Below are 15,189 nucleotides of genomic sequence, written 5' to 3' on the forward strand. Positions count from 1 at the left end.
TAGCTCCGTTTCAGTTCCCAGGCACGGATTTCGGGGTCTGGACCGAGATTTGCACAGATTTTATTTTATTTTATTTTTACAGGTAGGGTTTCCCGCTCCAATCAACTTCTTTCCTCTCTTCCAACTCCCCCCAACCCAACCCAACCCCGCATATCAGGTTTTGTCGGGCTCCCCCTTTCCCCACCCCTTTTGGCGCGCCGGTAAATCGTTTCTGGGTCTGCAGACTGGATCTTGCGGGGGCAAGAATTAGTAGCGGTCGTGGCGAGGCATCCCGCTTCGGGAGCCTCCGAGGAGCCCGACCGCCGCAGCAACTTCGAGGAGCTGGAAGCGAGGAGGGGACTTTCACTGCCCCTCCCGCCCCCACCCCAAGTTCGCCTCCTGATACGACCGTGACATCGCCGCCAAATCACAATCGCTTCACCCTTGTTTTGTTTCTATGCCGCCCGCTCATTTTCGTTTTCGACTGTTTTGGAGCCTGAGGGGGGGGAAAAAAACACACCAAAACAAACCTTTCCTTTTTATTTGGTGGGGGGAGGGGGTGAGCATGCGTTTGCAAATCCAGTCGAAAATCCAGCCCTCATAATTAACATTCCGTTGTTCTGGCCCATAGCTGAGAATATATATCTCGAACGGACAAGAGGGGAGGGGTATATTTGGCTTATGGGGGGAAGCGAAGGACAAGCCCCTTCCCAAAGCCCCCAAGAGACGCATTGGGCGGGATTCCTCTCTCCATTGAATCCTCGCGGCCCCCTCCCCCCCCCAGTTCCCTCAGCTTCGTTTCAGCAGCCCGATCCAGCCGTTTGGAGCCCCTCTGAAGCGCGGAGGGCTCTTCCCCCTTGGGAGAAAAGGCGGGAGGGCGAGCGAAGGGTTAAATCAGAGCTCTCCAAACTTGGCAAGTTTAAGACTCGTGGACTTCAACTCCCAGAATTCTCCAGCCAGCTATGCTGGCTGGAGAATTCTGGGAGTTGAAGTCCACGAGTCTTAAACTTGCCAAGGTTGGGGACACCTGGGTTAGATAAATGCTATCTAACGGTTTTGTTAATGTTCTCATCCCACGGGGGCCCTGTTGCTCTCTGTCTTGCCTCGCAGCCGGGATGGGTTTTTTTCGCGCGGGGACCTTCCAGCAATAGTTGACCGTCTGAAATACCACACGAGTGGCCGAGTCCAGACGTTTCGTTGCGCCGTTATCCCCGCCCTGGTCCATCGAAGCCGACCTGGTTTACCCCAATGCCTTAAAAGTCCATCAAATAAATCACAATGGTGGTTTAGGGCGACGTGTGAACGCTGCCCAAGGCTCGGCGTGCTCCGGTCTCTAAGCCAAGAGAACCTGGAGAGATTTCTCCTCAGTTCTCCTTCACGAAGGATTCTTTTGGACTGTTCGGGAAGAGATGGCGCCAGCAACCGACTGAGTTCAGCCTGGAAAGTGATACAACTCCCGTTATTTCATCCAGCTGCTTATGCGCTTGGCAGTCACGGGAAAGCACACTTCACATGCCCAGAGGCACGCCTTTTCAAATGGCCAAGACATTTGGGGGACCAAACAAAGAGGTAGTGAGGTGGAAGGGTGCCTGCAATTCCTCCCCCCACACACACCCCGTTTGCGTGCTGTCCGAAGCGTTTGACGGCCATATTCATTGCAACACCGAACTACAAATACCCTCCTTTATTGGTGAAGAGGTAGCGGTCTGCAAATCCAGATTAACTACCCCGGCGTCCACAAGCTTCCACCTTTTTGCTCCGGATTAACCTACTCAGGACTCCTTGGGCTCCCTCTAAACCCGGGAGGAGCCGCGCCAAAGACAATGCCCTCGTGATGTATGGGGACCCCCTCAGTTACGTTTGTTTGGGTCCAAGGTCGTCACCTTTTGTCTCCCCCAACGTCAAAATGAAGCTTAAAGCCGTTGCCGGAGAGACCAGAGGGATAATGGGTATAAATGCCCGGCGCGCCGGGTTTAGGCATCCGATGCCTTTGAGGCGAGTGGGAGCGTTGTCGCTTCTCACAAGCTCGGAGAAACTTTGCGTTTCGTTGGGTGTCTGCGACATGGAAAACTCGCGCCAAAGACCATCTCGGGACCCAGGCAACCTGGGCAGCCAGCGTTTCCGTCGCGTGAAAAACGCCAGACCCGCGCAGCTCGAACCTTTGGCTCAGCTGCCGGGAAACAGTCCGGCTAAGCCGGCCATTAGCTCGCCGCGCCCCGAAGATCAGCGGCCGCGGCAACCAGAGCGCCTTCCTCCGCTCCGGACTCGCTCTGGCGGCTCTCCTTTTATAGGGGAGCTAAATTTAGGCCCGCTCGGCCAGGCAGGAGCGGTAACTGTACATCCCCCGAGCGGGCCCCCCCCGATCCGGAGACGCATTTCCTCCGTTAGCGCCATTGGCCTGCGCTCTTCCTCGGCGCGTCTTAAAAGCTCTCCGCCGCCGGCCAGGCCTTCCACAGCGCTGCAGATAGGAGAGCGGGGCAACCCCGAGGCAGACATGGCGTTGCCGGCCTCCAGCTTGCCTTCGTTTGCCTCTTTCCGCAAGGACAGCCGCCCGGCTTCCCAAGTGAGTGTCCCGGAGACGGTGGGGAGGGGACGGCCTCTCTCTCTGCACATGCTCAGAGGCACACCCGCTTGCCCCGGAGACGGGAAAAAAGGGCCAGCGTGGAAGCTTCGGGGGGAAGGGAGGTGGGGGGCTACGACCCTGATCAGCCCTGAGAAGTGGCCCCACTGAACTGGGTTCAACGCTTCGCCGGTTGCTCTCGCAGGAGCGCCGGCTCTTTGCCCGGGGGATTCGTGGGAAGGCGCCCTCTGTTCTCCGTCACTCCTTTGTGAGGCTACCTGGAAACAGATGCAGGGTTTTTTGGGGTGGGGAGGGATCATCCCGACCCCTCCCCGGGCCAGGCCAATGTCAATGGAGGCGGGTTTGGGACGAAGCTGCTTCCGCTCGCAGAGGGGTCTCCTCCCGCGAAGTGCAGCGGAGGGCGAGCGAGCAGGGTCCGGCCGGCCGTCTGGGTCAGCGCCTACTAACGCGCCCGCTTCTGCTCTCCTCTTCAGCAATGGTCCTGCGGCTTGGAAGCTGCGATGCCGCTCAGCCACTGCCCCTTGCCGGACCTGAGGATGAGGACGGAGGGGGTCGCCCCTATCAGGGACGAAGAGCTGAGCACCGTGCTGGATCTGGTCCTCTCCATGGGCAGCAGCGACAACAGCCTCCTCTCGGACATGCCTCGGGGAGATTACGCGAGACCGGACGATTATTTCGGCATCAATTCCGCGGCTGGATACTACAGTCCGTTAGAAACTCGCACGCCGACTCCCTATAGCCCCGCTTTCACTTCCGAATCGGAGCCCTCCGAGCTGGACGCAGGGAATTACGCCCACGGGCGTTTCTTCGTGGGCTTTGCCGGATCGCCCTTCGTGGACAATATTAAACCGGAGCCCGAAGTGGAGACTTACGAGCCTCTGCCAGGCTTGGGGCCCCAAGTCTGCACCAACATCAAGCGGGAGAACACCCCAGGCCCCTGCATGCTGTCTGGCTCTCCTCAGCTGCCTTGTGCTGAGACCCCTCCACTGAGCCCTGATGACCTGCTGATGGCCTCCAAGCGCCACGGACAGTTGATGCCTCTCTCCCAGCAGGGCTACCACCCAGGCTTTCCACAGCCTCAGTACCCCCAGAGACCCTCCCCTTATGGACTCTTTGAGGACAGCCTTCCCTGCCAGGCCTCGGCCTCCAGGACCCTTCTCACCCCACCTGCCTCACCCCTGGAAATGCTGGAAACCAAAACGAAGAGGGGACGCCGTTCTTCCTCCCGCAAACGAACCGCCACGCACACTTGCACTTACACTGGCTGTGGGAAAACCTACACCAAGAGCTCCCACCTGAAGGCACATCTTCGAACTCACACAGGTATGCATCGTTTCATTGCCTCCTAAGAGGAAAGGGGAGGGAAGGCAGATTTGGACTGAAGGGAGTAATAAGTAGCTTGGCCACACATTCTTCCATGAAGCTGGTAGGTTTAGCAGAAGCTCACTTTTCAAGTAGAAAGTTTCAGAGTAAACACACTTCCCCTCCTCTCCTCCTGAGGTTTGCAGGCATTTCTGGAGGGCTGGGGAGGTGGACACAGTGGGAGGCATAGTTATGCTGATGCAGCTGAGGTCATAATGGGTGTTTTACCTGCCCTAAGGGAGGACAGGGCAGGAGAGAGCACATCACAATGGACAGGTGTGAGGTATATAGCTGTCAGAAAGCCACAGGGACTTTTAACTTTTACAGAAGGGATGTTTTGACAGCCTTTTCCTATTTAGGATAAAGGGCAAGGCAGATACATTTATAAGGCATATAAGTTTAATAAATTAAAAAGAGAGATCCTTTCAGAAGGAGCACCGAGTCTGGTGATCACTCTTGGCCTGGCATAAATCAATAATTTTTTTTTCTCCTCTTCTCCCCAAATAGGTGAGAAACCCTACCACTGCAACTGGGAAGGGTGCGGATGGAAGTTTGCTCGCTCAGATGAACTGACCCGCCATTACCGGAAACATACCGGGCATCGTCCCTTTGAGTGCCACCTGTGTGACCGGACCTTCTCCCGTTCTGACCACCTGGCATTGCACATGAAGAGACACATGTAGCTTTCTCACACCTGTGGTGTGACCTGAAGTACTCTGGAGATGGGGGGGAAATCTTGTAGCTGGTACTACTACGTCTGTCTATGCAGAGAAAAGACTTGGGAATGACCCGAGGAAGCCAGTCGTTCCAGTGCTTCCTGAAGAGGCCAAGAACCTGACTTGACTGTTCTTTCGCCGTGGAAGAGCAGGACTTATTTATAGGATGGAGAAGAGACCAAAATGCGTGACTGCAGCCCTGGGATCCAAAGGCATGTAGCACTTGGAAGAAACGCAACGCAGATAAAAGTGTGGACGTTTTTAAACAGTGGTGCTGGAGGTGGCTATTATGCATCCCATGCACACAAAAATAACAAACAAAAAAATCCCTGACTGACCCTCACAAAAAATACTACTTGAAGCCAAAATTGAGGCTGTCATACTTGGATATCAGAGTCATCAGAGCTGACTCACTTGAAAAATCCAATTGTGCTGAGTAAAAAAAAAAAGAGAGAGAGAGAGAGAGAGAGAAGGGTGCCTCCCCAGCACCTGCTGGCTGGCTACTATAAAAGATGATACTGAGATAGCCATGGCAAATCTGAAGGATGCAGTGTGAAACAAAGTGATCCATAGATCACTTCTGGCCAAGGGTCAGAAATAACTAAATGGTTGGTGATGACAGAGAAGAGACAAAGGGCTGGCTGTATGTACATAGCTGACTATGCCCCAAACATAAGCTGTATTTGAGGACTGTAAAGTTTACTGCAGTCAAAAAATAACCTTATTTTCTGAGACAGGAGTTTCTCACTGAGAACATGCCAAATCTATGCTGTACACTCAAAGTGTGCACTCAAGGTGCCTTAAACTATACTAGAACTACTGGGTTACAGGTCCTGTAAATAAACTTGTCTTTGGACCGGAATTGTATAAATATTGTAAATAGTTCTTATACTGAAGTTGGACCATAAACAGGAGATAAAATAGGTTTTTTTTTTCCTCTGCCTATTCTTTTGTTTTAAATAAATGTTTTCTGAAAACTGTTTTAAAAAAAGACTTTTCTAAAATAAAGCATTTGCATTGATGTGTCTTTCGCCCTTATTTAAAAGTCATTTGCTGAGAGTCAAGTGACAGGATGAACCAGACTTGCCTTAAAGCTTCTTTGTGGTTCTACCGATGTCTCAGCTGCACCATAGGACAGAGCTTGGTAGCAAAACTCTTGAGTTCAAAAGCGATCAAGGCTATAATTTAGTCTCATTTTTAGTTTACTTGATGGCTATTTTGGTAGCACCCTCAAATCTCTTCCAGATGTAGATACAACTGTGCCAGCAGTAAACCCATGGGCGGTTTTGCTTGGTTTTTTTTTTTTAAACTTTGGAACGTAAACACTGCTTTTCAGTAATAATTACTGCTTTTCAGTAATTATGGATTTTTAATGCATGAGCTTTCCCCTGCATTTGTTCTCAAATGCTGGGTGTCACGATACATTTGTGAAGAAGTTGTCTTCATAAGTAGGTTGTAAAGATAACACTTTTAAAATGAGGATCAATTCCTAGAGCTCATTGGTTTTAATCTGTTTTTTAACTGGATGTTAAGTTTCCCAAAGTTGCACAGCAAGCGGATGGCCACACAAATGAAACTGAATAAGGTACTATACCCACTATACAATGCTTCAAGTTTTAGTATTAGAAGAAAGTAGAATCTTTATAAACTTTTCTCATAATTCTATACGCCTTCAATTTGTCCTCCCTTTTTCCATATTTTTCCCTTAAACAAAACCATTCAGCCGAGCTCCGGTCATATTTCTAGCTGCCTTTTCTGAGCTGCTCCATCATCATTATGCTTGTTGAGATAGAATGTCCCAACATGCATAATATTCCACAGATCATTACCTACCTCAACATAGAGAGGTAAAATCAGACTTCTAGATCTGGGCTGCAAAAATCCAGATGACTACAAGATGGCATCAAAGAGTTGTTCTGCAACTCTCTGCTACCATCTGGTGTTATTTCAGTTTTTTGCTATCTAGATCTGGCAGTCGAAGGTAAAATAACTTCAGGATCCAAAAGAAAATGAGGTTCAACCAACTCATTGGTTCTTTGCTGCCCTGGGAAGTTGGATATGTTGTCCTATCAAAGTCAGGTTGTAATGCTGGGTTGGGAATGTCAAGCGTTACAGGACAATGAAAGGACATCAGGTTGGGAAAGGCTTGGTCCACTGTATATGAAAGTCCTCACTACTATGTTTGAAGATTCTCCTGATATACCACTCAGTGGTTCTAGAGCTAAACAAAAGGATTATATGGAATAGAATTAAATCCTATCAACAGATTTAATCATGTCACCTCTTCCTGGTCAATCAGCACAGCAGGGTCATAAGAACAACTTCTGACTATTTATTACCCAAACATTGACATTCAGCAACATGGTCTTTCTTTAGCCCAGGGATAAGCATCCTGACTGGTTGAATATCTACTGAATTTCTCTTTTACACTATTTGAATCCGTGGCCAAGTAGATTGTAATTTCCCAACCTTCAATTTTACTGAGTGACCCAGGGTTTCAAACCTCAGAGGGGAAAAAGTGACTCTTTACCCATTTTATCCACACTGCACATAATTTTATAAATTCCTTCTTCACCCCCCCCCCTTAAAAAAACAAAACCAAAATGCTCCAAATTACATCATATTTTCTCATAAGGAAACTGCAATATCCCTGAACATTTTGATTGCCACTTTTTGCTATTTTTGCAATCTCCTCAAGAGGATGTTTCTACACAATATTCCAAGTATGTTTGTACTACATTGCCGTATTGGCAATTCTAGTTCCATAATTGCACCAATGCAAAATTTGCATCTCCCCCCCCTCCCAGCTGCTGCATTTGGGTTGACATTTCCACTGAATGTTCCACCATAACCGCAAAAATCTTTCTTGGTTTAGTCATTCCTAGGTCAGATCTCCTCAATTAACATCCCCAATACTTAAATGGTTAACTGGTAAAGATAGAAAAGGAAAACAAGTTTAAAATTTGCATGGAGGGATGGGCTGTTGTACACAACATTACTAAAATTAGCACTTCAATTATACACTTGCAGAAAATGACTGGGAAGTTATTTAAAGTAGCTGCAGAAATAACCACTCTGCTCTGAACAATGAAATCCTGTCATTTCTTTAAAGTGGCAAAACAAAAGTGGATTTCCCTTTTGAAAACACTGCCTAGAGAAGGGATTTTGCTGTTTTTTGATGGTGGGAGGCAGATCCTGTGTTTTCACTGCAGAAAGCATTGCACAATCCCTTCCAGAAAGTATGAAAGATATGCTAAAATGATCGTTCCGATTACTGCCATTGTTTCAGCTCCTCCTCCTCTTTCCTCCTCTTTCACCAACTACAGGGCACAAAGACATCAAAAGCAGCTTGGGGTTTATGTAGTGGTGTAATAAACAGAGAGTGTTACAAGAGCAATATTTATGCCTTGAAAAATTACACTTCTTCTTTCAAGAGGCTTGTTTGACCACAAGTGCCTTTCTCACAAGTTGGAAAGCTTACTCCAAATTTTGCACCTCCAGAGATCAACCTATATCCCATTTTGATTAGATCAAATATGTTTGCGGAGGTGATTCACACAAGCTAGCCAGCTCTTTATCTGTATTTGAACTTTATCTGTATTTGAACTTTATCTGTATTTGAACTATCTGTATCTGTATTTGAACTTTGCTGTAAATCACCGAACATTAATTAAAAGCTTATTAGCCACCGGGAACTTTAATATGTTTCAAATCTCATGGAGAGTATTCACATTCTTTGGAATTGAAAGTTGACTTGCAATATTTCCTCTGACTCTCCATTTCAGTGATTTAGAGTTTTTCAATTTCAACACTCTTAAGATTGTGGACTTCAACTCCCAGGATCCCCCAGTCCACATATCTTAAAGTTGCTAAGGTTGAAAGACACCAATTTAAAACATTTTAAACAAAGTAGGCATGGGCAAGCTTTTGGGGCACATTTAATTTTGGGGAACAAGATGATGATGCAAAGTGTTGATTCTCCTCACCAATGTCAACAGTGCCAGTTTTAAGATTACTTTTTTAGGATTGAGGAATTCTGGGGCTTGAAGTCCATAGATCTTCAGGTTGGACATCCCTGCACTATTGTGTAAGTATAGTATAGTATAAGTATTTCTGTATTCTCTGAACAATGCAAGGCATAGTATGTTGCTAAGTGGAAGCATCTCATTGTGTTTCACATTTTGGAAATAGGTATTTAAAAGGCAAAACTAGAATGTTGGACCAATCAGAGATAATCCATGTCCTATATTCAAAGCTAATTGGCAATTTCCCATTGATCTTGGAAAATTTCGTTCAGAGAAGATGCTTTTCTCATCCCCTATTTCCTTAACCTTTGGAGATCTCCTCTCTAACACATTTAAGCTACATTCTGAAGTTGCACAACTGAACAACAAAGATGCCTGCTTGCTACCAAATTAGGACTGCTTCCAGGGGTAGACATTTATGTCTGTTTTATATGGAGAAGGGTCGTCTAAAATAATCTTCTGGCTGAATTCTACAGAAAGCTGTATCTAGCACAATTATGCCGAGAAGGGAGTATCTGTCAGTAGACAAGAAGAACCTAGGTCATATAAAAAAACCACATCAACCAAAACAAAAGCTGGTCTGACCAAAAAAATGAAAATGAAAGCCATCCCAGAGTCTCAAATGCTCCAAAATAATTAACTTTTTGACATTTATTATATTGAACAATAACACCTCTTTTATATTAAACAATAAACATAGAACAATCCTACCTTCTCTTCCACTCCACCATGTTCTTATATGATAATTTCAAAAATAAATAGAGATACAGCAATGTACATATTTGAATATACATTAGTCAGCATCTGTAAGTTTGCCCTTTCCTACCAGATTCAAGGGATGGAGCCTAAGAGCAGGGTTTAGACTCCAAACTCACCTGAATGTATTCCTTCCATTAATAAATTCCTCTCCCACCAAATCGACAAAATGTTTGAAATTCTCTACCGATTCACCTTTGTTGATGCTTTGGAACCTTAGAATGAAGTTTAGCTGTTGTCTCTTTAAAAAAACAAACAAACCTATGTACCCTTTGCATTCTGGGACAGCAGAAAGGGAGGAGGAGAATTACAAAAGACAAAAGGAAACAACCTTTTTATCTTCCCTGTTGTCATTAGTGGCAGAAAGCCCTTCCTTCCCTCCTGAAGAGAAGCTAAAAATGTTAGAAGGCAGGCATCTCTATCATTTAGGGCAGGGGTCTTCAAACTTGGCAGTTTTAAGACTTGTGGACTTTAACTCCCAGAATTCCTCCTCCAGTCATGTTAGCTCAGGAATTCTGGGAGTTGAAGTCCACAAGTCTTAAACTTGCCAAGTTTGAAGGTCCTTGATCTAGGGCTTGCTTAAAAAGAATCCACAGTGACATAAAAAAAAATCCACTTGATCCAAAGATAAACTGCATCTCCTCTATGGGACGAAATGAACTTTGATAGAGAGGTAGGAAACTGGTAGAAAAGAATCCCATTTCAAGTTAAAGAATGAAAAGTGTTACAGACTCAATGGGATTAACAAATTATTCTAGCATAGATAATATGTGTCTGTAAAGAGGATGGACTGAGTAGTAGAGCAAGAACAGAAACTGGGGAATCTTATAGCACCGAATGAAAGGCAGGAATGAGGAGTGCGTGCATTTGTTCCCAAGCCAGAAATTCTTACATGCACACATTTTTTTTTAAAAGTGTGCTGGCTGACAGAAAGCAAAGAAGCAGCAAGCAGGAACACTCAGAGAAAGTCAAGAATTAAACTTACTTGTGAGGTACAAACAGCGCCCCAACAAAGTAGGGGGTAGCTGAACCAGATGACAACAGCAATACACCGTGTTCTCAAAGAATCATGAGGAATTTACTATAAAAAGCAAAAGTGAGTCAACGGTGGGCAACCGGGAGGCTGCATTTGCCTGCTTGATCTCACCACAGTCCTCACTGAAGCATCTATAGTGACATAGCAGTGTTACTAGGAGGGCAGGCTTCAAAAACACCGGCCTGTTTTTGAGGAACTTTGAGAGTTTATCTTGCAAGGGTCTAATATACTTACTTGCAAAATACTTTTTAGTGCTAAAGAAACCTGGCTATTTTGCCATCAAATTTCAGCAGCACAATCTGGGGGAACTTTGGGTAGATACAAAAAAGTCCAGAGTTTTATATGCAGCTTGCCCTGCTACAAAAATGCAAGGCCCAAGTGATGTGTCTGTGTATTTCTGCCTGTTTTTGCAATCCAATCAAAGAACTAGCCAAGCTGTAGTGCTTTAACAGCTCCTCTGCTCTAAAAACCATTTAAACCCCAAATGATGTGTATATGTAAAACAGCATGTAGGATATAGCCTAGGCTGCTAGTGAAAAGTGCTTTTTTTTTTTTTTTGCAACTGTAATTGCTATTGTATTAACCGTTCCTTCAGATTTAGGAGGTCAATGGTCACCAGGAACTCCTGAGAGAAGTTATCTATCCTTACTTCTTGAATTCCTTTAATTATTTCTCATCTCTGGATGTGAGTCCCTTCCTCTCAAGCCCCCAAAGCCCCCATTTTTTGCTAACAAAAAATGAAATGAAAAATCACCTCATGTACAAATAAAGGAAAGATGAAGAATATTATTGCAGCAGTGGCCAAAAGGAGATTTATGTTCATCTAAGAAGTTGCTTGGATGAGTAACAGAATGTCTCAGTTTAATAAACTTTGGTCCAGTTGCCATGATTTAAATTTTTTAGATGTTCATCAAATATGCATTTCTAGACTTGTCAGCTCAGTACATTAATCAGGATATTAGTTGCCCATGCAAAATTAGACAGAGATCTGAACTGTTTTTGAGAACAGAATGGGACAACTCGCCACAGCCAACTCATCATGGAATAATTTAACAAGTCAATTTAATTATTTAAAATAATTTAAAAATTATTTTGATTTTTGTCATTTACATTTTATTCTGTTCCTCCTTTTGCATCCTTTCTTTAATGATTCCATTCCACCATTTATTCAATATTAGTATAACTCCTGTCCCATGGTGTATTGGTCGTGGCGAGTTGGCTGCGTTGAGTTGGCCATGGTCAGTTGGCCACAGTGACCCATAGTCCTAGACCAGGGGTTCCCAAACTTGGCAAGTCTTAATTTGCCGAGTTTGGAGACCTCTGTCCTAGACCCTTTTGAGAAGCATCTGGCTGAATTTGTGTGACATGTTACATGTCATTTGTACTAGGACCTTGAAATTATAACTACAACTATTGTTTATTTCCAGATCTATACACTAAATATACACAACACATACACACAAACTATACATTATTTATGTACAATATGTAATTATATTCCATAACAGGCAGGTGATAATAAGAGCTATGGGAAATCTGCCAGTCTGTTTGTGTGTGTATATATATAAATACATCCAATGTCCAAAGCCAAGTAACATGGAGTAATGATAGATGAGCTAAGAGACAGTAAATGTATACAAAGCAAAATATATACAACATAATACATGTTTTTTTTTTAAATCTACGAGTATATTTTATTTACTTCTTAGTAAAAGAAAAGGGGCTCCAAGCCACTGTGGTTAGGGTTCATGGCACCCTCTCAATACCTAGAATGGTTTGCCTGAGCACCAGAGGGTCTGCATTTGGGTCTAGAAATATGCTTAGGTTGCATAAATATTGCTGAACATGACCAAGATTTGTTTTGAAGAGCTTTCCTGAACAAATCTCCGTAGTAAGATTTGCGGCAAACATGACTTACAGCGTTAGCTTTAAATTTCTACATACATTCTGACTATTTAAATGAATTGCCAACACTATTAATGGATTAAACAAAGAGGCTTAAATCTTGCTGTAACTGTGCCCCAAACTCATTTGTTCCAAGGCTGTTGTTCAGGATTGCCAATCAGTTTGCAAAAGCAGGGTATCAAATCTTTCTGGGACCTTTATTTTTTGAGCTCTCCAATCCGTATAGTTTGGTCCTGGATCTTCCCAGATTACAGGAATGGGTAGCAGAATAACAAGGAGAGGCTTAATCCTGCCACTAATGTCAAGGGTGGGAAAACGGGAAATGGAGATGAAGAATGGAAGTAAAGAGAGAGTGTTCCCAAAAGGAAATTGCAGCATGAATCCAAGCAGGATACCAAGCTGTGCTAGAAAGTAATTTTATTCAGGCACAGAGAACTGAAAAATTGAGATGGTATTGAGAGGTGGCTTCAGGAGGATTTTTTTTGGCGGGGGGAGGACAGAGAGGCATCTTGGAAGAAGAGACTTAATTCTCTGTGTATCCAAGAAAGAGGAATGCACAGTGAGATAAAGGGAGTCAAGGAAATGAAGGCACATCAGTGGTTCCTCTCTACAAATATCCTAGTAAGCTTGGATGCCACATATTCACTCAGGTTGGGGGGTGGGAATTAAAGCATTTTTGGAATGTCCCATAGGAATGACGACCACAGGATCATCTCAATAAGGGCTGTGGGAGTGTGCTGTATCTGTCAGGTTTGAGAAGATGCCATCCTAACAAAAACTATAAAGACAACTACTCTCACAAGTAGGCAACCAGGAAACATAACCCAGAAGGTATGGCACAAGAAATCAAGAATGGAAGACCAAAGCAAGCAGAGTGTAGTTTACAGTGGAAAAATCCAGTGAAGATGGCCTATCCCCAAGATAAATCATGGGATTCTTTTTGTAAAGTCAGGAATATTTTTCTGAATAAGGCTATGAGGAGATGAATAAGCTGATCCACTGAGAACTGATTACTTTATAAAAACAAGGTAGGGGTTATACACAGTAGCCATAAATCAAACTTTCAGCTTAATCCCAATATTTCAATTCCCTTGCCCGTTCTCTGCCTTTATAAGGAATCTCAAAGCCCAAATACATACGCACGTGCACAAGTAACCCTGAAAGTTAGCTGAAGTCAAATCCCAGAATAAAGGCCCATCTGGCTCTTCCCTAAATCATGGAGGACCAATAGCAAAAACAGAAAGGGTGAAGTTAAAAGAAAGCGTCCCATTTGCAAAGAAAGCAGTCAGTTGTGCACAGTTGGTTGAACACCAATTGTTGCATTGGCATTTCTTCCTATTAACTGAAGGCCTGCCCCCCCACCACCAACCCCCCCCCCCCCCCCCCCCGGCCACATCTCTCTCATCAACAAAACACATTTCAGAAAGACAGGCAAACACACACAAGGGCAGCCACAGTTCCGAAGATACCAAATCATTATTATTATTATTATATTTTCATCTGTTTTCCAGGTAACATACACACAACGGCCCTGCCCTTAGCCGCAACAGTTTCCCCTGGTTTCAGTATGATTTGGTGTTGGTTAAAAGATGCTCTCGTTTGTACAACAAAGCGTTTATGGTTAGAAGCGAAACTTCTTGTTCAACAAAGCGCACTTTTGGTTGTAGAGAGATCTGGGCTCAGAAGGTAACGGACTCTACGCAACCGATTTAATCAAAGGCATAAGGAGTCGCTTAATTTTGGCCTTCTCCCCTTACTAGCATCTCGGGAGAGAACTCAGCTGGAACCTTCTTCTCTCTCTCTGACAAGTTGGCTTTCTATAAACAGGGTAGGCTTTTTCACGGAGAAGCATCCTATCAGCCGAGCTTCCAGCCTATGGTTTGATGAACGTCTACCCTCTTAATTTATAAATATCTAGGGAGAGGGAGTTGTTTTCTTAAGACAAAGCACAAAATGCACAAGAAAGGAACTCTGATGACGAGTTGTATTTCAGGCCACTGACCAACAGAAGAAAAATCAAAAGAGACTTAACTACAGAATAAAAACAATCAATCTCTTTATGAAGATCACACTTCTCTCCCAGAGGCGAGTGGCAGCTTCCGTGACTGCGCTGACACTCCACAAAAAATGAAGTTTCGAGAGGCAGCTCCGTTAATGCTACTGTTTTCTGCAGTGCAGCAAAATCTGGCAGTCAGTGGGAAGGGGCTGCTGCAAGTTCTCTTACAAGCAACGTTTTCAGCCTAGAACGTCTAACTTAATTTAAAAACAAAACAAAACGAAAAGACCGCCGTGAAGCCAAGCCCATCAATAGCAGTTTGCTCCTCAACAGTCAGCCCCACGGGTAGCTGGAAGTCATGAGAAAAAAACGGGAAAGAAAAAAAAAAAAAAAAGGAAAATGGCCCAAGGACATCAGGGATCTAGAACAGGTACCGGGAAATAGGTCTGCTTGATGGCCACCCTTGCTTTTAAGAAGTTGGCATGTCGGCCTTACTGAGTGCAATGGCCAATTCCAGGTCTTCCTGCTCTTGTCTTCGCCATCGCGCCAGCCTTTCCTGCTCTGCCTTCTCACTCTCCCGCTTGGCCCACGCCAACTGCTGCTCCTCATTGCCAAGCTAAAAAAAGTAACAAAACGAGACTTGGTTAACAAGACAGAGAGAAGAAAAAGCTCAGGGTGGTAGCGGTAGCAGCAGCAGCAGCAGCAGCAGCATTTGGGGACAGATCCATCTCCCACAACCCTCCATACCTGACTTGTATCAGTAGGACCTAGGGATGGGAAGAGGTCGAGGGTGGTCAGGAAACCTTTCTCTTTGCTAGTTCTACTCATTTTTC

The 15,189-nt window shown here is 44.8% G+C and overlaps 2 protein-coding genes across 23 annotated transcripts in view; one reads left to right on the top strand and one right to left on the bottom strand.

The window, feature by feature from the left end:
• The first annotated feature begins 1,974 nt into the window (after positions 1 to 1,974).
• KLF2 (KLF transcription factor 2) lies at positions 1,975 to 5,659 on the top strand. Its single transcript, XM_026670918.2, has 3 exons — positions 1,975 to 2,542; positions 3,034 to 3,883; positions 4,430 to 5,659. The coding sequence occupies exons 1-3, from the start codon at positions 2,042 to 2,044 to the stop codon at positions 4,603 to 4,605; spliced, it is 1,527 nt and encodes a 508-aa protein (XP_026526703.2). The 5' UTR covers positions 1,975 to 2,041; the 3' UTR covers positions 4,606 to 5,659.
• Positions 5,660 to 14,328: 8,669 nt separating this feature from the next.
• Positions 14,329 to 15,189, bottom strand: part of EPS15L1 (epidermal growth factor receptor pathway substrate 15 like 1) — a 51,285-nt gene continuing 50,424 nt past the window's right edge. For all 22 annotated transcript variants that reach the window (XR_015746923.1, XM_026670915.2, XM_026670916.2 and 19 more), the window contains one exon: positions 14,329 to 14,972. Coding sequence is in view for 21 of the 22 variants with exons in the window: in XM_026670915.2 (XP_026526700.2) it covers positions 14,826 to 14,972 (147 nt within the window). In the remaining variant the exon portion in view is untranslated. The remainder of the gene's footprint in view (positions 14,973 to 15,189) is intronic.

Source organism: Notechis scutatus, chromosome 1, assembly GCF_049901735.1.
Source record: "Notechis scutatus isolate UNSWTSFEM ecotype Mainland chromosome 1, rNotScu1.2, whole genome shotgun sequence".
Classification (NCBI taxonomy): domain Eukaryota; kingdom Metazoa; phylum Chordata; class Lepidosauria; order Squamata; family Elapidae; genus Notechis; species Notechis scutatus.